This window comes from Coregonus clupeaformis, chromosome 36, assembly GCF_020615455.1.
Source record: "Coregonus clupeaformis isolate EN_2021a chromosome 36, ASM2061545v1, whole genome shotgun sequence".
NCBI classification, from domain to species: Eukaryota; Metazoa; Chordata; class Actinopteri; order Salmoniformes; family Salmonidae; genus Coregonus; species Coregonus clupeaformis.
Genome location: NC_059227.1, coordinates 8,334,997 through 8,358,814, shown reverse-complemented (window position 1 = coordinate 8,358,814; position 23,818 = coordinate 8,334,997). Strand labels below are relative to the sequence as shown.

At 41.7% G+C, this 23,818-nt stretch overlaps 2 protein-coding genes across 3 annotated transcripts in view; both read left to right on the top strand.

Annotated features, from left to right (window-relative positions):
• Nucleotides 1-6,205, top strand: part of LOC121552628 (serine/threonine-protein kinase PAK 6-like) — a 28,838-nt gene extending 22,633 nt beyond the window's left edge. Inside the window, exons 8-10 of one of the 2 annotated variants that reach the window (XR_005997275.2) lie at nt 1,375-1,509; nt 3,220-3,489; nt 4,074-6,205. Coding sequence is in view for 1 of the 2 variants with exons in the window: in XM_041865597.2 (XP_041721531.1) it covers nt 1,375-1,509; nt 3,220-3,387 (303 nt within the window). In the remaining variant the exon portion in view is untranslated. Of the gene's footprint in view, nt 1-1,374; nt 1,510-3,219 lie in introns of both variants that reach the window. The other variant, XM_041865597.2, reaches the window with a different exon arrangement.
• Nucleotides 6,206-13,151: 6,946 nt separating this feature from the next.
• On the top strand, nt 13,152-20,072 carry LOC121552341 (myosin-6-like). Its single transcript, XM_045211246.1, has one exon. It carries the CDS (start codon nt 13,223-13,225, stop codon nt 19,019-19,021), a length of 5,799 nt encoding a protein of 1,932 aa, XP_045067181.1. The 5' UTR covers nt 13,152-13,222; the 3' UTR covers nt 19,022-20,072.
• Nucleotides 20,073-23,818: the final 3,746 nt, after the last annotated feature.

The following is a 23,818-nucleotide window of genomic DNA, read 5'->3' as shown; positions in this document are numbered from 1 at the left end:
AGTCAAAAGTTTAGTATTTGGTCCCTTATTCCTAGCATGCAATGATCACATCAAGCTTGTGACTCTACAAACTTCTTTGATGCATTTGCTGTTTGTTTTGGTTGTGTTTCAGATTGTTTTGTGCCCAATAGAAATGATTGGTAAATAATGTATTGGAGACACTTTTATTTTAAATAAGAATATAATATGTTTCTAAACACTTCTACAAAATAATATCATACCCCCACACAAAACAAATATGCTAACCTCCCCTGTTATTGCAATGGTGAGAATGTAGCATTTTTCGGGGGGTATGATATTTATGCCTCTGTAACTTTCTCATTATTTACGATTCATTCAGGACTATCTGTAATCATGGTAGCATCCACATGAATGTAGACGTGTTTAGAAACATATTATATTCTTATTTACAATAAAAGTGTCTCCAAAATTACACAGTACATTATTAACCATTCATTTCTATTGGGCACAAAATAATCTGAAACACAACCAAAACAAACAACAAATGCATCCAACAAGTTTGTAGAGTCACAAATATGATGTAATCATTGCGTGCTAAGAATATGGGACCAAATGCTAAACTTTTTACTACATATATAAGTGAATTTGTTCCAATACTTATGGTCCCCTTAAATGGGGGGATTGTGTACAAAAAGTGCTGTAATTTCTAAACCATTCACCCGGTTTGGATAAAAATACCCTCTAATTAAATATGACAGACTGCACTTTAACCTCATGGTCATTGTATCATTAAAATCCAATGTGCTGAGGTACAGAGCCAGAACAACCAAAAATGTGTCACTGTCCCAATATCTTTGGAGCTCACTGTTTTGATCTTACACACACACACACACACACACACATACACACACACACACACACACACACACACACACACACACACACACACACACACACACACACACACACAGAGAGAGAGAGACTACCTGATCCTGTTATCGTTGCCTACACCTCTCCTTGTGACATAGCCACTTCAGGCCTGATACTCCTTGCACTAGAGAATACTGCCTCAGACAGACAGACAGGATTCTCTGTTACCCACTGAGGTATTTTCTTATCGGGATTTCAACAGAGATGGAGGGATGTGTGTTTGATGTGAGAGAAAGACAGTGTATGTACTGTCACTGAATGTGTGTGATAGTGTGTGCCTTTTCCTGTGATGTTCAATGGATGTGTGTACAGAATGGGTATTATATGGATGAACATTTTGTTTCTTTGGGTGTGTGATTATGTTCCTGTGTCAGTCAGGTGGATGGAAGGTCTCTGGATATGCTGTTTGGGGGTATGTGAGGCTCTGTGTGTGTGTATTTCAGTGTGTGTATGTATTGTAAATGTCTCTGTGATGTCTGGCAGGTGGATGTGTGGTCCCTGGGTATCATGGTGGTAGAGATGGTGGATGGAGAGCCTCCGTACTTCAGTGACACGCCAGTGGCAGCTATGAAGAAACTGAGGGACGAGCCGCCACCTACAGTCAGGAACACACAGAAGGTGAAATACATACACAGTTAAAGTCGGAAGTTTACATACACCTTAGCCAAATACATTTAAACTCAGTTTTTCACAATTCCTGACATTTAATCATAGTAAAAATTAGGATCACCACTTTATTTTAAGAATGTGAAATGTCAGAATAATAGTAGAGAGAATGATTTATTTCAGCTTTTATTTATTTCATCACATTCCCAGTGGGTCAGAAGTTTACATACACTCAATTAGTATTTGGTAGCATTGCCTTTAAATTGTTTACTAGGGTCAAACATTTTGGGTAGCCTTCCACAAGCTTCCCACATCAAGTTAGGTGAATTTTGGCCTATTCCTCCTGACAGAGCTGGTGTAACTGAGTCAGGTTTGTAGGCCTCCTTGCTCGCACATGCTTTTTCAGTTCTGCCCACACATTTTCTATAGGTTTGAGGTCAGGGCTTTGTGATGGCCACTCCAATACCTTGACTTTGTTGTCCTTAACCCATTTTGCCACAACTTTGGAAGTATGCTTGAGGTCATTGTCCATTTGGAAGACCCTTTTGCGACCAAGCTTTAACTTCCAGACTGATGTCTTGATGTTGCTTCAATATATCCACATCATTTTCCTTCCTCATGATGCCATCTATTTTGTGAAGTGCACCAGTCCCTCCTGCAGCAAAGCACCCCCACAGCATGATGCTGCCACCCCCGTGCTTCACGGTTGGGATGGTGTTCTTCGGCTTGCAAGCTGCCCCCTTTTTCCTCCAAACATAACGATGGTCATTATGGCCAAACAGTTCTATTTTTGTTCATCAGACCAGCGGACATTTCTCCAAAAAGTACGATCTTTGTCCCCATGTGCAGTTGCAAACCGTAGTCTGTCTTTTTTATGGCGGTTTTGGAGCAGTGGCTTCTTCTTTGCTGAGCGGCCTTTAAGGTTATGTCGATATAGGACTCGTTTACTGTGGATATAGATACTTTTGTACCCGTTTCCTCCAGCATCTTCACAAGGTCCTTTGCTGTTGTTCTGGGATTGATTTGCACTTTTTGCACACAAAGTACGTTCATCTCTAGGAGACAGAACGCGTCTCCTTCCTGAGCGGTATGACGGCTGCGTGGTCCCATGGTGTTTATACTTGCGTACTATTGTTTGTACAGATGAACGTGGTACCTTCGGGCGTTTGGAAATTGCTCCCAAGGATGAACCAGACTTGTGGAGGTCTACAATTTCTTTTCTGGGGTCTTGCTGATTTCTTTTGATTTTCCCATGATGTCAAGCAAAGATGCACTGAGTTTGAAGGTAGGCCTTGAAATACATCCACATGTACACCTCCAATTGACTCAAATTATGTCAATTAGCCTATCAGAAGCTTCTAAAGCCATGACATCATTTTCTGGAATTTTACAAGCTGTTTAAAGGCACAGTCAACTTAGTGTATGTAAACTTCTGACCCACTGGAATTGTGATACAGGGAATTATAAGTGAAATAATCTGTCTGTAAACAATTGTTGGAAAAATTACATGCACAAAGTAGATGTCCTAACCGACATGCCAAAACTATAGTTTGTTAACAAGAAATTTGTGGAGTGGTTGAAAAACGAGTTTTAATGACTCCAACCTAAGTGTATGTAAACTTTTGACTTCAACTGTAGATACACACACACACACACACACACACACACACATACACACTACACACTACACACACTACTCACACTCCATCTCTCTCTCTGTAGATCTCCCCTGTGCTGAAGGACTTCCTGGATCGTATGCTAACACGCGACCCCCAGGAGCGTGCTACCGCTAGCGACCTGCTGGAGCACCCCTTCCTGCTGCAGTGTGGCTCGCCGCGGTGCCTGGTGCCCCTAGTGGAGCGATACCGCAAGCGTATGTCCCGCTGCTGACTCACCCGGACACACATGATCCATGTTGGCCGAAGACTGGGCTGATCCCATGACGTCTGACCCTGGGTTAACAGACGACCTGTCGCTCCATCCACAGCATTGGTATTGAGTCTCAATGCCCACTACAGGAAGTGGATTTACTGTCACACGGTGTGTGGATGGAAGGATATGGAGTCGATCAGAAAATACTCTCTCTCTCTCTCTTTCTCTTTATCTTGCTCCTTTTCTCTGGCTCACTTCCTTTACCAGGCCTCGTATCTCTGTCCTCCTCTCTTCTCTTTCTTTCTTTCTCTCTCTCTCCTTTTTATTCCATCCGTTATCTCCCTTTTCTCCTCTCTTTTTAAATCTCCATCTTCAAGGAGTGTTTTTCTGACCTGCCGGCTGGTGGATGCAGAGGCACCATTCAAATCCACAAATGGTGGGGTGGCAGCCTGGTACTGGTGGTTACCCACCATTATCATATGACTGATATGAGCGTAATTTATTAATTGTTTACTCATTTAAGCCCATCACTCTTCAGGGAGCATATAGGCCATCGACGATGTCTCCTCTCCATCACACCGTTCTGGGCAGTCTTCTTCAGCTCCTTCCATCCACCACATGTTGTATCCTCTGTGTTTGGCTCAAGCACCCATCTCCAGGTCTTCTACAGACACCCACTTTTGTGTTTTTCTTGCATGTTCCAGGATAAAGCTTGCCTGGGGATGTTGGAGGGGTTTTTCGGAGAGGATATACAATTCCGCGGGGACCTGACTGGTGTGCATGGCTTGGCTACAGCCACAAGGAATCACTTCAGATCGACAAGGGCATCCTCGCTCCTTTTTGGACAATGTAGGACAGAATGGAATTGGATATCTGAATTTAAGGATTTGTTAATTCTATGCAAAAAGTGCAACAAGCCCCAATGTAGAATCACAGTGTCCTGAACCTTCTGTACTGAAAATCCCCACCATCACTGTCCAATTTGTTCTACTGACTTTGAAATGTAACAATTACTACTGACTTTGGTACTATACTTCTGTTCATTCTGTAAAAAAAAAATGAATGACCAGACCCTTTCTACCAGATCACCTAGGGTTCCCCTGGACTTGATCAGGGGAGGATCTACAAAGTTGTCACAAGCAGAAGCTTTGTTTTGGTATTGCTGGAGGAACATGTTTTATAGAATTTCCAAATGGATAAAGTATTTCGGGATATTGCAGATATGAATGTGAGTAGTATAGTAAATAGCATGACTATACTGAGTATAGTAAATGTTCTATTTTGGGACAGGTATCCCCGGTAAAATACTATTTTAATCAGAACCGATCACCTGTATACTTTGGTTGAACAGGTTTTTGACAAATAGTCATACAATATATTGAAATGGCATACAATACGGACATGGGGTAGTTCAAAATCTCAAGACTGGATTGTTGTGTAGCCTGCTGATGTACCCCTGTTAGCTGACTAGCCTACTGATGTACCCCTGTTAGCTGACTAGCCTACTGATGTACCCCTGTTAGCTGACTAGCCTACTGTTTGCCAACACTGGATATCTATGTATGTCAACACCATTTTCACATGCATTTTTGTCCTTCTCAGAATGTTCTGTATCTGGCCCCGCACAGCAGTTTATATTTTTCATACACTTCAAAAATGTGACTTCACTTTGCACGTTAGTACTTGATGAGTACTGGTATAGGACAAAACCTATGAAAGTACTTCTTTAATTTTTTTACAAATAAATATCTGTGAACAAATACTTTTTTTTTTTTTGCAAATGTCATATTCATTATTATTTAAATACAGTTTATAGGCCTACAACATGACATAAGCATGCTGTTGAATCTGGATAAGAGCCTCTGTTAAATGATCAAATATGTGTACAAGTCATTGCCGTTCAGGTGAGATCATCGATGTCCTAACTGTTCACAGGATACCCTGGATCTGTTTATTTGTCATTTTTTTATCAGGTGTTTTGTGACCGAGCTTTTTGAGACCGTCATTACACCTTATCAAGGCGTCTTTTAATGTGGTGGAAGCACTAAATGATGGTATGGAGTAACAAAGTGTTTCACAGGGTTTAAATAATATAATGCAGTCATTTCTACAATACACACTATACCAATGTAAAATAAGTTGTCAGGTTTCTCAGAGGGATCTGTTTTAACCTGCCTTGTGTTAATGAGTAAGAAATATGGAAATGATATGGAAAGGACGACAAGTTTCAGGTAGCAAACAACCCTGTGAATTTCAGCATGACCCAGTTTTCACCTACATAATGTGCGATGAAGTTTCAATGAAAACCCATTTCAGTCACTTTAAAAATAGTTTTATCACTTATAAAGCATGACAAATTGGGTGAAGAAATCAAATAGATGGATATAGATAAAGATATTAAATATGTTTCCTTAACAATAGTTTCCTAATTACAAATGAAATAGCATGTCAGTTAATGTACACAGTATGTAACGTGATTGTTTTTTGTTTCTCATTTTAAGAATGCTCAAGTTGAAGAATGAAGGAGAATGAACCGTCTCAGAAGGGATTTGACACTGCTGTAGGGTTGCAAAGGGACGGAATATTACCGATAACTTTAGAAATGTACCAGTAAACTAACAGAATTTTGGAAACTTGAGTTTTCATAACTTAAAAAATATAAAATAATACAATGTTTTAATATGAAGAAAAAAAAACATTATCGGAAATATAACCCATCAACTTCGTGAACACTGTTGCTCTTTAATGTGAGTCTCAGCATGGAATATTCTTTATATTTTTTTAGTTTTTATTTATTTTACTATGTCAATATATCTTTGTTGTAAATGTTTTGGGGACAAATTGGTGGCAGTTGTGAAAAAAAGTAAATGGAAGAGTTGCAGAGATAATTGGAAATGACGTCATTGTTGATTAGATGTGTTTTTCATTATGAGGCTATTTTCTCCTGAACCACATGGTCTATCTGCTAGAAACGAATGGACATCGTGGAAACAGATATAAAGAAAATATGAATACATTTAAATTTCCAAAATGACCTGTTAATCACCAACATTTCTGAAAATTCCTAAATAACTTTGGTAAATTACCGGGAGTTTTACAACCCTACACTACTGTCAATAGATCTGGCATATGGCAGACAATGCTTTTTTGTGTCCCTGACAGCCACTAAAGAATATCATTTCTTCAACATTTTCCAGAGTCAGAAACTGTGGAATTAAACAGTGTGTCCCTTTCCTGAAATCATAATTTCATTTGAATCAATTCAACTGTGAATATGAACTTAGGTGGTACATGGACATTTAGATGATATCAAATGCACTGGACTTTTCTTAATGCAGTCTTCTGAAGAGAGAGGTTTATGCTATAGCAAAGCGGTTTCAAAAGCCCTGTGTGTGACACTCTGTAAAACTTATCTCGGAATTAAGGACGGAGAGTGCTTGTAAGTGTGCTGGAGTGACGCATGGCAGGCTAGTGAGGCACTTTGTGATGATAGGCCTTGTTATCAACATACTCTTCAAGAGTCATTGAGAATATAAGGCAATGCATGTTCTCAGTTTCTATAATTAGGTATGGCAAAATAGCTAAACTCCAATTGTGGCAGCAAGAATATAGGGTTAATCATCTATGTTCAGAGTTGTGGATTACATAGTAATCATCTATGTTCAGAGTTGTAGAGTATATAGTAATCATCTATGTTCAGAGTTGTGTAGTATAAAGTAATCATCTATGTTCAGAGTTGTGGATTACATAGTAATCATCTATGTTCAGAGTTGTAGAGTATATAGTAATCATCTATGTTCAGAGTTGTGTAGTATAAAGTAATCATCTATGTTCAGAGTTGTGGATTATATAGTAATCATATATGTTCAGAGTTGTGGAGTATATAGTAATCATCTATGTTCAGAGTTGTGGATTATATAGTAATCATCTATGTTCAGAGTTGTGGAGTATATAGTAATCATCTATGTTCAGAGTTGTGGAGTATATAGTAATCATCTATGTTCAGAGTTGTGGATTATATAGTAATCATCTATGTTCAGAGTTGTGGAGTATATAGGGTTAATCATCTATTTTCAGAGTTGTGGATTATATAGTAATCATCTATGTTCAGAGTTGTGGAGTATATAGTAATCATCTATGTTCAGAGTTGTGGATTATATAGTAATCATCTATGTTCAGAGTTGTGGAGTATATAGTAATCATCTATGTTCAGAGTTGTGGAGTATATAGTAATCATCTATGTTCAGAGTTGTGGAGTATATAGTAATCATCTATGTTCAGAGTTGTGGATTATATAGTAATCATCTATGTTCAGAGTTGTGGAGTATATAGTAATCATCTATGTTCAGAGTTGTGGAGTATATAGGGTTAATCATCTATGTTCAGAGTTGTGGAGTATATAGTAATCATCTATGTTCAGAGTTGTGGATTATATAGTAATCATCTATGTTCAGAGTTGTGGAGTATATAGTAATCATCTATGTTCAGAGTTGTGGATTATATAGTAATCATCTATGTTCAGAGTTGTGGATTATATAGTAATCATCTATGTTCAGAGTTGTGGAGTATATAGGGTTAATCATCTATGTTCAGAGTTGTGGAGTATATAGTAATCATCTATGTTCAGAGTTGTGGATTATATAGTAATCATCTATGTTCAGAGTTGTGGAGTATATAGTAATCATCTATGTTCAGAGTTGTGGATTATATAGTAATCATCTATGTTCAGAGTTGTGGAGTATATAGGGTTAATCATCTATGTTCAGAGTTGTGGAGTATATAGTAATCATATATGTTCAGAGTTGTGGATTATATAGTAATCATCTATGTTCAGAGTTGTGGAGTATATAGTAATCATCTATGTTCAGAGTTGTGGAGTATATAGTAATCATCTATGTTCAGAGTTGTGGATTATATAGTAATCATCTATGTTCAGAGTTGTGGAGTATATAGTAATCATCTATGTTCAGAGTTGTGGAGTATATAGGGTTAATCATCTATGTTCAGAGTTGTGGAGTATATAGTAATCATCTATGTTCAGAGTTGTGGATTATATAGTAATCATCTATGTTCAGAGTTGTGGAGTATATAGGGTTAATCATCTATGTTCAGAGTTGTGGAGTATATAGTAATCATCTATGTTCAGAGTTGTGGATTATATAGTAATCATCTATGTTCAGAGTTGTGGAGTATATACTAATCATCTATGTTCAGAGTTGTGGATTATATAGTAATCATCTATGTTCAGAGTTGTGGAGTATATAGGGTTAATCATCTATGTTCAGAGTTGTGGAGTATATAGTAATCATCTATGTTCAGAGTTGTGGATTATATAGTAATCATCTATGTTCAGAGTTGTGGAGTATATAGGGTTAATCATCTATGTTCAGAGTTGTGGAGTATATAGTAATCATCTATGTTCAGAGTTGTGGATTATATAGTAATCATCTATGTTCAGAGTTGTGGAGTATATAGTAATCATCTATGTTCAGAGTTGTGGATTATATAGTAATCATCTATGTTCAGAGTTGTGGAGTATATAGGGTTAATCATCTATGTTCAGAGTTGTGGAGTATATAGTAATCATCTATGTTCAGAGTTGTGGATTATATAGTAATCATCTATGTTCAGAGTTGTGGAGTATATAGTAATCATCTATGTTCAGAGTTGTGGATTATATAGTAATCATCTATGTTCAGAGTTGTGGAGTATATAGGGTTAATCATCTATGTTCAGAGTTGTGGAGTATATAGTAATCATCTATGTTCAGAGTTGTGGATTATATAGTAATCATCTATGTTCAGAGTTGTGGAGTATATAGTAATCATCTATGTTCAGAGTTGTGGAGTATATAGTAATCATCTATGTTCAGAGTTGTGGAGTATATAGTAATCATCTATGTTCAGAGTTGTGGAGTATATAGTAATCATCTATGTTCAGAGTTGTGGATTATATAGTAATCATCTACAGTGGGGAAAAAAAGTATTTAGTCAGTCACCAATTGTGCAAGTTCTCCCATTTAAAAAGATGAGCGAGGCCTGTAATTTTCATCATAGGTACATGTCAACTATGACAGACAAAATGAGAAAAAAAAATCCAGAAAATCACATTGTAGGATTTTTAATGAATTTATTTGCAAATTATGGTGGAAAATAAGTATTTGGTCAATAACAAAAGTTTCTCAATACTTTGTTATATACCCTTTGTTGGCAATGACACAGGTCAAATGTTTTCTGTAAGTCTTCACAAGGTTTTCACACACTGTTGCTGGTATTTTGGCCCATTCCTCCATGCAGATCTCCTCTAGAGCAGTGATGTTTTGGGGCTGTCGCTGGGCAACACGGACTTTCAACTCCCTCCAAAGATTTTCTATGGGGTTGAGATCTGGAGACTGGCTAGGCCACTCCAGGACCTTGAAATGCTTCTTACGAAGCCACTCCTTCGTTGCCCGGGCGGTGTGTTTGGGATCATTGTCATGCTGAAAGACCCAGCCACGTTTCATCTTCAATGCCCTTGCTGATGGAAGGAGGTTTTCACTCAAAATCTCACGATACATGGCCCCATTCATTCTTTCCTTTACACGGATCAGGCGTCCTGGTCCCTTTGCAGAAAAACAGCCCCAAAGCATGATGTTTCCACCCCCATGCTTCACAGTAGGTATGGTGTTCTTTGGATGCAACTCAGCATTCTTTGTCCTCCAAACACGATGAGTTGAGTTTTTACCAAAAAGTTATATTTTGGTTTCATCTGACCATATGACATTCTCCCAATCCTCTTCTGGATCATCCAAATGCACTCTAGCAAACTTCAGACGGGCCTGGACATGTACTGGCTTAAGCAGGGGGACACGTCTGGCACTGCAGGATTTGAGTCCCTGGCGGCGTAGTGTGTTACTGATGGTAGGCTTTGTTACTTTGGTCCCAGCTCTCTGCAGGTCATTCACTAGGTCCCCCCGTGTGGTTCTGGGATTTTTGCTCACCGTTCTTGTGATCATTTTGACCCCATGGGGTGAGATCTTGCGTGGAGCCCCAGATCGAGGGAGATTATCAGTGGTCTTGTATGTCTTCCATTTCCTAATAATTGCTCCCACAGTTGATTTCTTCAAACCAAGCTGCTTACCTATTGCAGATTCAGTCTTCCCAGCCTGGTGCAGGTCTACAATTTTGTTTCTGGTGTCCTTTGACATTTCTTTGGTCTTGGCCATAGTGGAGTTTGGAGTGTGACTGTTTGAGGTTGTGGACAGGTGTCTTTTATACTGATAACAAGTTCAAACAGGTGCCATTAATACAGGTAACGAGTGGAGGACAGAGGAGCCTCTTAAAGAAGAAGTTACAGGTCTGTGAGAGCCAGAAATCTTGCTTGTTTGTAGGTGACCAAATACTTATTTTCCACCATTATTTGCAAATAAATTCATTAAAAATCCTACAATTTGATTTTCTGAAGAAAAAAAATCTCAATTTGTCTGTCATAGTTGACGTGTACCTATGATGAAAATTACAGGCCTCTCTCATCTTTTTAAGTGGGAGAACTTGCACAATTGGTGGCTGACTAAATACTTGTTTTCCCCACTGTATGTTCAGAGTTGTGGATTATATAGTAGTCATCTATGTTCAGAGTTGTGGAGTATATAGGGTTAATCATCTATGTTCAGAGTTGTGGAGTATTTAGGGTTAATCATCTATGTTCAGAGCTGTGGAGTATATATACTGAAGAAAAATATATAAACGCAACATGCAAGAATGTCAATTACTTTACTGAGTTACAGTTCATATAAGGAAATCAGTCAATTGAAATAAATTAATTAGGCCCTAATCTATGGATTTCACATGACTGGGGAATACAGATATGCATCTGGTCACAGATACCTTTAAGAAAAAAGGTAGGGACATGGACCAGAAACTCAGTAGGTTGGACCTGGAACACGCTGTCGTACACGTCGATCCAGAGCATCCCAAACAGCTCAATGGGTCACACGTCTGTGAGTATGCAGGCCATGGAAGAACTGGGACATGTTCAGCTTCCAAGAATTGTGTACAGATCCTTGCGACATGGGGCAGTGCATTAGACGAGATGATGGCGGCGGATGAATGGCACGACAATGGGCCTCAGGATCTCGTCACGGTATCTCTGTGCATTCAAATTGCTATCGATAAAATGCAATTGTGTTTGTTGTCTGTAGCATATGCCTACCCATACCATAACCCCACCGCCACCATGGGGCACTCTGTTCACAACTTGGACGTAATGACAAATTCTCTAAAACGACATTGGAGGAGGCTTATGGTAGAGAAATGAACATTAAATTCTGGCAACAGCTCTGGTGGACATTCCTGCAGTCAGCATGCCAATTGCACGCTCCCTCAAAAATGTATAGGATTTTTTTATTTCAGCTCATGAAACATGGGACCAACACTTTACATGTTGCGTTTATATTTTTGTTCAGTGTTTTTCAATCCTATTACCTTTTCAAAATACATACAATTTAGCATAGTCCTTTTAGAGAGGCAGTGGTATAGTCATCTAAAATGTGACATCTGTAAAGAAAAAGACTTCAACACAACTGGTGTCTGTACCAAGTCCTATGTAATGGTGCTGGTTTTAAAGGTCCAATGCAGACATTTTTTAAAATCTCAATATCAAATCATTTCTGTGTAACATTTAAGAACCTTACTGTGATTGTTTTTAAAAAGAAACAAAAATATATTCTTAGCAAAGAGCAATTTCTTAAGCAAGAGTTTTGCTATGACTGTCTGGGAGTGGTCTGAGTGGGGAGGGGAAAACGAGCTGTTATTGGCAAAGAGGTTTGGAACTAATTTACCGCCTGGTGATGTCACCAGGCAGGCCAAAACTCCATCCCACCACGACAGACTGAAATTTCAGGCGGTCTTTTCAACAAACTCTTACACTAAAACGGCATTATCATAATTTTCACAATATCACTATTATTCCAACCTCATAGTGGAAATATACATAAAACACAGAGAAATCTAGTTTTTGACTGCACTGGGCCTTTAATTAATCACAAACAAACACAATATCAATACTTTCGTTATTATGATGCATTTACCTTTTACCATGTAATTGTCCAGTAGATGCTAGGTAACTACCAGACTGCAATATACAGTAGAATGGAACTAAATAACCTCTACACGACTTGTTATGTGCAGACCTGAGACACTGAAACACTCCATTAAAAAGGCCAGAGTGCCTTTGTGTGCTGTGCTATTTGGAGGGCATTGTTGAGTGGAGATGAGCCGAGACAGCTTGCTTTGTGAGAGCTGTGAGAGGTGTCTATGTCATCTCTTAGATAGGGTCCTCGGCATGCAGCCGACCACAGATAAGGAACCTATTCAGCCGAACCACCGTGACACTACTATTCAGCTAAACACAGCAATATCTACTGTCATTTATGATACTTCTCAAAGTTTTCCAATTTTGTGTGATACTCTTGCATAATACAGTTCATAATAACAAATATGAATGGACACCCAATGCTAAAGAGCTACAGTAAACCTTCAGGGTAGGTCTATTAGGCAGAGCTGTGTGGAATGTCTTTCAAGGAGGGTGAAAGGCGGGAGATAAGCAGAGACATGTCACTTTCCCTAAAATGGATACTAACAGCTAAAGGTCTTGGAAACTGCTCCCAAGGCACTTCTCAGTCTTGGGATAAAATTAGGTTCTTTTTTTTGTCATGCCACCAGCTACATCCTAATTTGGCCTTCGGTCCCCCTTTATAAGGATCAGACAGCAGAGATGAGCTCGCAGTTACCCACAGAGTCAACAGAAACCAGATATTTGCTCTGTGTCCACCCCAACTGATTATCTCTTTGTCTGTGGACCTCCACCAGCAACAATGGGTGATGCTCTCATGGCCGAGTTTGGGAAGGCTGCTCACTTTCTGAGGAAGTCGGACAAGGAGCGCCTGGAAGCCCAGACCAGAGCTTTTGACATCAAGACCGAGTGCTTCGTGGTTGATGACAAAGTGGAATATGTCAAGGGGCAGATCCAAAGCAAAGAGGGGGGAAAGGTGATCGTAAAGAGGGAGGACCAGACTATCGTGACCGTCAAGGAGGTGGACGTCCATCCCCAGAACCCGCCAAAATACGATAAAATCGAAGACATGGCCATGTTCACCTTCCTCCACGAGCCAGCTGTGCTGTTTAACCTCAAAGAGCGTTACGCAGCCTGGATGATCTACACCTACTCAGGGCTGTTCTGTGTGACAGTGAACCCATACAAGTGGCTTCCTGTCTATGACTCTGAGGTGGTGTCTGCCTACAGGGGGAAGAAGAGGACCGAAGCCCCCCCTCACATCTTCTCCATCTCAGACAACGCCTACCAGTATATGCTTACTGATCGGGAGAACCAGTCTGTTCTTATCACCGGAGAATCCGGTGCTGGGAAGACTGTCAACACTAAGAGAGTCATCCAGTACTTTGCCAGCATTGCAGCAGTTAGTGGGGTTAAGAGGGATCCAAGCAAGGGCACCCTGGAAGATCAAATCATCCAGGCTAACCCTGCACTGGAGGCTTTCGGTAATGCCAAAACACTGAGAAATGACAACTCATCACGTTTCGGCAAATTCATCCGTATTCACTTCGGGACCAGTGGGAAACTGTCCTCTGCCGACGTAGAGACTTACCTTCTTGAGAAGTCCCGTATCACCTTTCAGCTCAAAGCTGAGAGGAACTACCATATTTTCTTCCAGATATTGTCCAATCAAAAGCCAGAGCTGTTGGACATGCTGTTAATCACCAACAATCCATATGACTACTCCTACATCTCTCAAGGAGAGGTAACAGTAGCATCCATCAATGATTCTGAGGAACTGATGGCCACTGACAGTGCCTTCGATGTACTCGGCTTTACTGCAGAGGAGAAACAGGGGGTCTACAAGTTGACAGGTGCCATCATGCACTACGGCAACATGAGGTTCAAACAAAAGCAGCGGGAAGAGCAGGCAGAGCCTGACGGTACAGAGGCTGCTGACAAGTCAGCTTACCTAATGGGGATCAACTCTGCAGATCTGATTAAAGGACTTTGCCATCCCAGAGTCAAGGTTGGCAATGAGTATGTCACCAAAGGTCAAGGTGTAGATCAGGTCTACTACTCCCTCGGTGCATTGGCTAAGTCAGTGTATGAAAAGATGTTCAACTGGATGGTGGTGAGAATCAACCACTCCCTTGACACAAAACAGGCTCGCCAGCATTTCATAGGCGTACTGGATATTGCTGGATTCGAGATCTTTGACTTCAACACCTTTGAACAGCTCTGCATCAACTTCACAAATGAGAGACTGCAACAGTTCTTCAATCATCACATGTTTGTGCTCGAGCAAGAGGAGTACAAAAAGGAGGGCATTGACTGGGAGTTCATCGACTTTGGGATGGACTTGCAAGCTTGCATTGACCTCATTGAAAAGCCACTTGGGATCATGTCAATTCTAGAGGAAGAGTGCATGTTCCCCAAGGCCAGTGACCAGACCTTTAAGGCTAAGCTATATGACAACCATTTGGGCAAGAATAGAATGTTTCAGAAGCCAATTCCAGGTAAGGGCAAGGCAGAGGCACATTTTGCCCTGCTCCACTATGCTGGCACTGTTGATTACAATATTTCTGGCTGGCTGGTGAAGAACAAAGATCCATTGAATGAAACAGTGTGTGGTCTTTACGCAAAATCCTCCCTCAAGCTGTTGAGTCATCTTTTTGCCATCATAGCAACGGAGGGAGGTGACAAAGGTGGTGGAAAAGGAGCCAAAAAGAAAGGGTCTGCTTTCCAGACTGTATCTGCGCTTCACAGGGAAAACCTAAACAAGCTGATGAGCACCCTGAAAACCACCCATCCCCACTTTGTCCGCTGCTTGATCCCAAATGAGAGCAAAACGCCAGGGATCATGGACAATTGCCTTGTGATGCACCAGCTTCGCTGTAACGGTGTGCTGGAGGGCATTCGAATCTGCAGAAAGGGCTTCCCAAACAGAGTCCTCTATGGCGACTTCAAACAGAGATATAGAATCCTGAATGCATCCGTCATTCCTGAGGGCCAATTTATTGACTCCAAGAAAGCTGCTGAAAAGCTGCTGGGTTCATTGGACATTGACCACACTCAGTACCGGTTTGGCAACACCAAGGTCTTCTTCAAAGCAGGCTTGCTGGGTACATTGGAGGAGATGCGAGACGAGCAACTCTCCCGCATCATTACCATGATCCAGGCCAATGCCAGAGCCATCCTCATGAGGGCAGAGTACCAGAAGCTTGTGGAACGCAGGGATGCTCTAATGGTCATCCAGTGGAACCTTCGCGCCTTCTTAGGGGTTAAGAACTGGCCCTGGATGAAGATGTTCTTCAAAATCAAGCCACTGCTGAAGAGTGCTGAGTCTGACAAGGAGATGGCAAACATAAAGGATGAGTTCACTAAGCTCAAAGAGGCCTTTGAGAAATCCGAAGCAAGACGGAAGGAGCTTGAGGAGAAAGTGGTGAGTATTCTCCAAGAGAAGAATGACCTGCTCCTACAATGCCAGTCTGAGCAGGACACACTAACAGATGCTGAAGAGCGCTGTGAGCAGCTCATAAAGAGTAAGATCCAAATGGAAGCCAAATTGAAAGAACTGACAGAACGTATGGAGGATGAAGAGGAGATGAATGCAGATCTCACAGCAAAGAAACGCAAGCTGGAGGATGAGTGCTCTGAGTTGAAGAAAGATATAGATGACCTTGAGCTGACATTAGCCAAGGTAGAGAAAGAGAAACATGCCACAGAGAACAAGGTGAAGAACCTCACAGAGGAGATGGCTTCCCAGGATGAAAACATCATGAAGCTGACCAAAGAGAAGAAGGCACTGCAGGAGGCTCATCAGCAGACACTCGATGACCTACAGAGTGAGGAGGACAAAGCCAACACCTTGACCAAAGCTAAAGCTAAGCTGGAGCAACAGGTGGATGACCTTGAGGGCTCCCTGGAACATGAAAAGAAAGTCAGAATGGAGCATGAGCGCTCCAAGAGAAAGCTTGAGGGAGACCTAAAACTGAACCAAGAGAATTTGATGGATTTGGAGAACGACAAACAGCAGCTGGAGGAGAAACTCAAGAAGAAAGATTTTGAGATGAGCAGCCTGACTGGAAAGATTGAGGATGAGCAGGTGGCTGGAGTTCAGCTCCAGAAGAAACTGAAGGAAAACCAGGCACGAATCGAAGAGCTTGAAGAGGAGTTGGACGCTGAGCGAGCAGCCCGAGCCAAAGTGGAGAAGCAGCGGTCTGATCTCTCCCGTGAGCTAGAGGACATAAGTGAGCGTTTGGAGGAAGCGGGAGGGGCCACATCTGCCCAGGTGGAGCTCAACAAGAAGAGGGAGAATGAATTTCTGAAGCTTCGCAGGGACCTGGAGGAATCCACGCTTCAACATGAGGCCACTGCTGCATCCTTGAGGAAGAAGCATGCGGACAGTGTGGCCGAACTGGGTGAGCAAATCGACAACCTCCAGCGTGTCAAGCAGAAGCTAGAGAAAGAGAAGAGTGAGCTGAAGCTGGAGCTAGACGACCTGTCCTCAAATATGGAGAGTGTGGTGAAGGCCAAATCCAACATGGAGAAGATGTGCCGATCGATGGAAGACAATATGAATGAATACAAGACCAAGTATGAGGAGGCCCAGAGGTCCCTCAATGACTTCTCCTCACAGAGGGCCAGGCTGCTCACTGAAAATGGAGAGTTGGGACGTCAATTGGAGGAGAAAGAGTGCCTGATTTCTCAACTCACCAGGGGCAAGAACTCCTACACCCAGCAGGTGGAGGATATGCGCAGGCAGCTCGAGGAGGAGGTCAAGGCAAAGAATTCACTGGCCCATGCTGTGCAGTCTTCCCGTCATGACTGTGACCTGCTCAGAGAACAGTTTGAGGAGGAGCAGGAGGCCAAGGCAGAGCTGCAGAGGGCGTTATCCAAGGCCAACACTGAAGTGTCCACATGGAGGGCAAGGTATGAGACTGATGGAATCCAGAAAACTGAGGAGCTGGAGGAAGCTAAAAAGAAGTTAGTCCAACGGCTGCAAGAAGCAGAGGAGGCTGTGGAGGCTGTGAATGCAAAGTGTTCCTCCCTCGAAAAGACCAAGAGTCGCCTCCAAAACGAAATCGAGGACCTGATGTTGGATCTTGAAAGATCTAATGCAGCATCTGCAGCTCTGGACAAGAAGCAGAGAACCTTTGACAAAGTCATGGCTGAGTGGAAGCAGAAGTATGAGGAGTCACAGTGTGAGCTTGAGGGTTCCCAGAAGGAGGCTCGGTCTCTCAGCACTGAGCTCTTCAAATTGAAGAATGCATATGAGGAATCCTTGGATCACCTGGAGACCATTCAAAGGGAGAACAAGAACCTGCAGGAGGAGATCTCTGACATTACTGATCAACTTGGTGAGGGAGGGAAAAGTGCCCATGAATTGGAGAAACTTCGGAAGCAGCTGGAGCAAGAGAAAGCAGAGCTTCAGTCAGCACTGGAGGAGGCGGAAGGTTCCCTGGAGCACGAAGAGGGCAAGATCCTTCGGGCACAGCTGGAGTTCAACCAGGTGAAGGCGGATATTGAGCGCAAGCTGGCCGAGAAAGATGAGGAAATGGAACAGGTTAAGAGAAACTACCAGCGCATGGTGGAGTCACTGCAGACCTCCCTCGAGTCTGAGACCAGGAGCCGCAATGAGGCCCTGAGAGTCAAGAAGAAGATGGAGGGTGACCTCAACGAGATGGAGATCCAGCTTAGCCAAGCGAACAGACAGGCGGCTGATGCCCAAAAGCAGCTTAAGAGCATCCAGTCATACCTGAAGGATACCCAGCTGCAGCTGGATGACTCTACACATGAGAATGAAGACCTGAAGGAGAACATTGCACTTTTGGAGCGCAGGAACAATCTGTTCCAAGCGGAGCTGGAGGAACTTCGGGGCGTTCTTGAGCAGACAGAGCGTGGCCGCAAGCTGGCCGAACATGAGCTCACCGAAGCCACAGAGCGCATGCAGCTCCTGCACTCTCAAAACACCGGCCTCATCAACCAGAAGAAGAAACAAGAGGCTGATCTGCTCCAACTGCAGACCGAGGTGGAGGAAGCGGTACAGGAGAACCGCAATGCTGAAGAGAAGGCCAAGAAGGCCATTACCGATGCAGCCATGATGGCCGAGGAGCTGAAGAAGGAGCAGGACACTAGCGCCCACCTGGAGCGCATGAAGAAGAACATGGAGCAGACCATTAAGGACCTGCAGCACCGTCTGGATGAGGCGGAACAAATCGCAATGAAGGGTGGGAAGAAGCAGCTCCAAAAGCTGGAGGGACGCATCAAGGAGTTGGAGAGCGAGCTGGAGGCGGAGCAGAAGAGGGGCACAGAGTCCATCAAGGGGGTGCGCAAGTACGAGAGGCGCATCAAGGAGCTCACCTACCAGACGTCGGAGGATCGCAAGAACATGGCTCGCATCCAGGACCTGGTGGACAAGCTGCAGCTAAAGGTGAAGTCCTACAAGCGTGCCTCCGAGGAGGCGGAGGAACAGGCCAACGCCAACCTGGCCAAGTTCCGCAAGCTGCAGCATGAGCTAGAGGAGGCTGAAGAGCGAGCAGACATCGCCGAGTCTCAGGTGAACAAACTCCGGGCCAAGACCAGGGACGGGTCCGGCAAGAAGGGCTTGGATGAGTGATGAGGTCCCAAAACAGCAATATCACAGGTGTGTTGATTAAAACAATTATAACTTTTTTTCTCACAATGACACTATAGAGCAGAATGTAGGATTTGAAGAATATAACCCGTATTCCAGACAATGAGTACGTTTTACATGCATACTTATAATTCATTATGACTTACTTACTCTGATTATTTTAATCGGCGTAAAGGCCATAAGCGAAGTAAGCGTAAACCGATTAAAACACCTAGATTTTTTTAGCAATCTTTCAAATTATTACCTTAATCGGAGTTCCTGCTGTGTATTTGATCTGCACACATGCTATCACCAGCAGTGCGAGCCTCCCTCTTTGGCGCGAGTGAAGTGAGTTTGGAAAATCCTAAAGTATGCATCATATAAATTATTTTCAGATGCAAACTTTATATGTCCACAAACTCAGAATCCAATAGGCTTCCCAAAAAGTATATGATCACTGTGATAGAACGTTTACGTTGATAGGGTATTTTCTGCTTTTTTTCAAAGTCCCATCAGGTTGCCTGATTTACAGCTGTCCATGTAAACCAGATTATAAGGGAAATCGATCTTCTTGCAAAGCATGTAAATGTTTTAATCACACTATTATAGCAATGAGAGTAATCACAATAATCATATTATTGAATGCATGTACATTTACCTAATTATTTAAGAGGAATAGGCTTAATCGGTTTAAGAATACATACCTAATTCCAATGCCCTAAATAATTTCCCTGTGCTACATCAATCACGTTGTATTGTAACTACACAATTAAAGTGAAATGTGAATACCATGGTCGGTTATGATAATTACTAAAATGTCACGCTTAGGGCTTATGCATGTCTTTACCGTGTTGTACACAGGTTTAAACTATACAGCAGGAAGATGCATTGGTGGATTTGTAAGTGTGGCTTCATGTCTAGTAAGTCTAACATGTCATGTTGTTTTTGAGGACAGTGTGTAAACCGTAGCGGGGACATGCTGTGTAATATTGGTGATCTAAAGCAGAGAAAAGGATGGGAAATGTTTTGATGTCAATAAAGATGTTTCCTTAAATTATTTTGTCTGATATATAACTCCCATGTTGTCTATTGATCCTTTAACTCAAAACATGAGTTACTGTAAGCCTTTCATTTGAAATAAGCCATTGATTTGATTATGTTCCAGTAATGTGTCCATTATCAATGTAACAATACCGAATTGTCTCCACATTTTTAAAGTACATTGGAAATGAATTCTGCCAACTGTGCACCATAACATCTTAAATCCTTCAAAGACTGAAATGAAACTATCAACATGTAATACAAATAGGAAAATATCGCACTGCTCTGCACATTGCATAATGTATCCTCTGGTTTTTCTATGGATTACGTAACTTGATGAATACTCTACAGTTTGAGGAAGTTAACACACTTGGCAGGTGTATCATACATCAGAATACAAGGAAAACAGGGTAACAGGCCTGTACTCGATCCCAACCCCACAGCTTCTCTTCAAACAAGGGAGAGAGAATCTTGTCAGACCAGACTGAAACTGTCACTGTAACTGTGCTGGGTTTGGTTCAAAAGCATTCATTTTTTGTTATGTAAAACCTTACAATAGTTCAATTTAGCACCATTTTGGAAAAAGTATTATTTTGATCTTGCAATGTCAAAACAGTAAGGTTAAAAAGCAACACAAGCATGATCACGGAGGCCTGCTTATCTATATAGCCAAAGGCTATATAGGCCAAATACAGGTACGCTCAGTCACACACCAATCCGATCAGACATAGCCAAACAAACGTATTGCTCTTGTTTTGGCAGTGTCTGAGGCAGAACTGCGTTATATCCTGCCCCTTTTTTATTGGGGTTATATCTCTTTAAAATGAGCGGGTTCATTCCCTACATGTAAATAGATCTATCGCTCTACTGATACAAACATGAATCAGGCATTCAATGACATTGCACCGTATTTTAAATTGTGTCAATTGTATTCTAGCTGATCAGTGACAGCATATATTGACCAACACTGACCTCTAGAGGGGTTTATGGGAAATGTTTGTGGTTCGTAAAAACTACTGTACAAAGAAAATTAATAACACTAATAACATTTACATTTTACATTTTAGTCATTTAGCAGACAATGTGAAACACATTCATAGTACTCACGGTAAAGACAAACAAAACATGTATTTAATTTAAATGTACTTCTTTTTTAATTCTGACATTGTATGGAGAAGTGTCATATAGCCTAGTTCTACACAGTGCCCTGGGTTGAAATATGGTACCAACACAACAGTAATATAAAACCATAGCCTACTCAATCAACAGCCATTTTGTTGATTTAATGTCGTGTGTGTGTGTGTGTGTGTGTGTGTGTGTGTGTATTTGGGAATGTGTGTGTGTGTGTGTTTGCGTGTGTGCGCGCAGTAAATTTACAGTTGATCATCCAAATGGGATGGATATTATTATGATTCGGAAGTCATGGGATATACTTCTATTTGTGCTCTAGTGTAGGACAAAAACAGGGCAGTGGTATGAAGATGTCCTAAAATGTCCTTTCATTCTTATGAAACACGTGATGAGAAAAATCATATGAAAACAACGTTTAAATGAATCAGGGAATGAATTGAAAATGACAGGATATCTTGTGTTACCAGGGCACGTGCTAAAGATGACAGTGATAACGGCGTGTCACATTTTTACAAAGAGCAGAACCTGCCCCCTTTCAAGGCTGTTTTGGTGTCTGTCTCATGTCATCCACCCTCCCCAGTATATGGTATGCTGCTATAGACACAAGCATACACACAAATGTGTGCACGCACACGAATTGACAGATAAAAGGTGCATGCACACACGGACATACACACCCAAACACACACACACAGACAACAAGGTTTCGGCCCGCATTGCGTTTCCACACTATTATGCCTCTCCCTCTCTGATCTCCTCTGGTTGAGGTGGCTGGGGGTGAAAAGAGAGAGAGAGAGACAGTTGCCTGTTTGATGTGCAGACGGTGGGCCATTAGAACCAGGCACTAGAGATGCACCTCATTCTGGCAGGAGATGGTGATGTCACAATTAGCCTCTAGACAGACGGGCTGCTTGCTTAGCTTGCGATGCTCCAAGGTCTGGGATACCTGAGACTACATCACTATCAGTAGCTAACAGCGAAAAAAATAGGCCAGTTAGGCCAACTTGTCCTACTAAGGTGAAAAACATTGGATTGGTGTAAACATGGGCGGGAAAGAGTTTCCTTCCGTCATATTTTTTTACACCAGTCTCAGCACTATTCCTTTTAAATCCAAGCACATTGCAATTGACTTTATAATTGAAAGGACCATTCAGCAGGTAAAATAATAACAAAGCCGACTCTCCGCAACTGTTTCGGTAAAAAGCTGAGGGATGGGGTTGGAGAATTGTAACCACTCTAAAATTAACAGACAGACCTATGGATGCAAGGACTGACCCTCCAAGATATCAACATTATAGTTTTAACCATGTTTTGAGGCTGTACAGTGTTTGTTTACATTTACAAACATTGGAGTAAAACAAGCTTATATTTTGGGTTCTGATGGGGAACGATAGTCAAACTAAGCTTATGAGGCATTTATAAGTTATATTCTTCAAGAATCAATGTGTACAGATAATTAATTTATAAGTAAAAAAAATTGATGTAGAAATTGCTGATTGCCCCTTTAAACCTATGACCTGACTCATCCCATTATGCATTGCTGTCCCCCAGACATCCCAGAAAAAAACAAGAAAAAACGATACAACATAAATGTCTCCTAGCCACACATGCTTTCTCTCCCTAACACTAATACTAAAACTGAAATGTAATCATATGAAAACAAAATATAAATCCTTTTATACAATTAAAATTAAATAAATACTAGCAAATCAGGTCTGAAAACTAACTGAAATTAAACTGAATTCCAAATAAAAAAACTAATAGAAATACAAAGTAAAAAGAACAAAACGATAATAACTTTGGGATGCACACATACAGGCAGGCAGGCAGGCAGGCAGGCAGGCAGACAGACATTCTTGTCAAACACCTCAAACCTGTCAAACAGGACACTTCTTCATGTAAGATATGAAACATAGATTGTGTAGCCATACACACGTGCTGAAATAACATGAATGAAAAACAATAGTAAAATATACCTAACCACATTTTTTATGAAAATCAGTCAATTCAAATAAATTCATTAGGCCCTAATCTATGGATTTCACATAACTGGAAACAGATATGTATCTATTGGTCACAGATACCTTAAATAAAAGGTCAGGGCTTGGATCAAAAAACCAGTCAGTATCTGGTGTGAACACCATTTGCCTCATGCAGCGCAACACATCTCCTTCGCATAGAGTTGATCAGGCTGTTGATTGTGGCCTGTGCGATGTTGCTGGATATTGGCGGGAACTGGAACACGCTGTCGTACACGTCGATCCAGAGCATCCCAAACATGCTCAATGGGTGGTAACATGTCTGGTGAGTATGCAGGTACTGGGACATTTTCAGCTTCCAGGAATTGTGTACAGATCCTTGCGACATGGGGCCGTGCATTATCATGCTGAAACATGAGGTGATGGCGGCGGATGAATGGCACGACAATGGGCCTCAGAATCTCGTCACTGTATCTCTGTGCATTCAAATTGCCATCGATAAAATGCAATTGTGTTTGTTGTCCGTAGCTTATGTGTGCCCATATCATAACCCCACCGCCACCACGGGGCACTCTGTTCACAACGTTAACATCAGCAAACAGCTTGCCCACACGACGCCATACACGTGGTCTGCGGTTGTGAGGCCGGT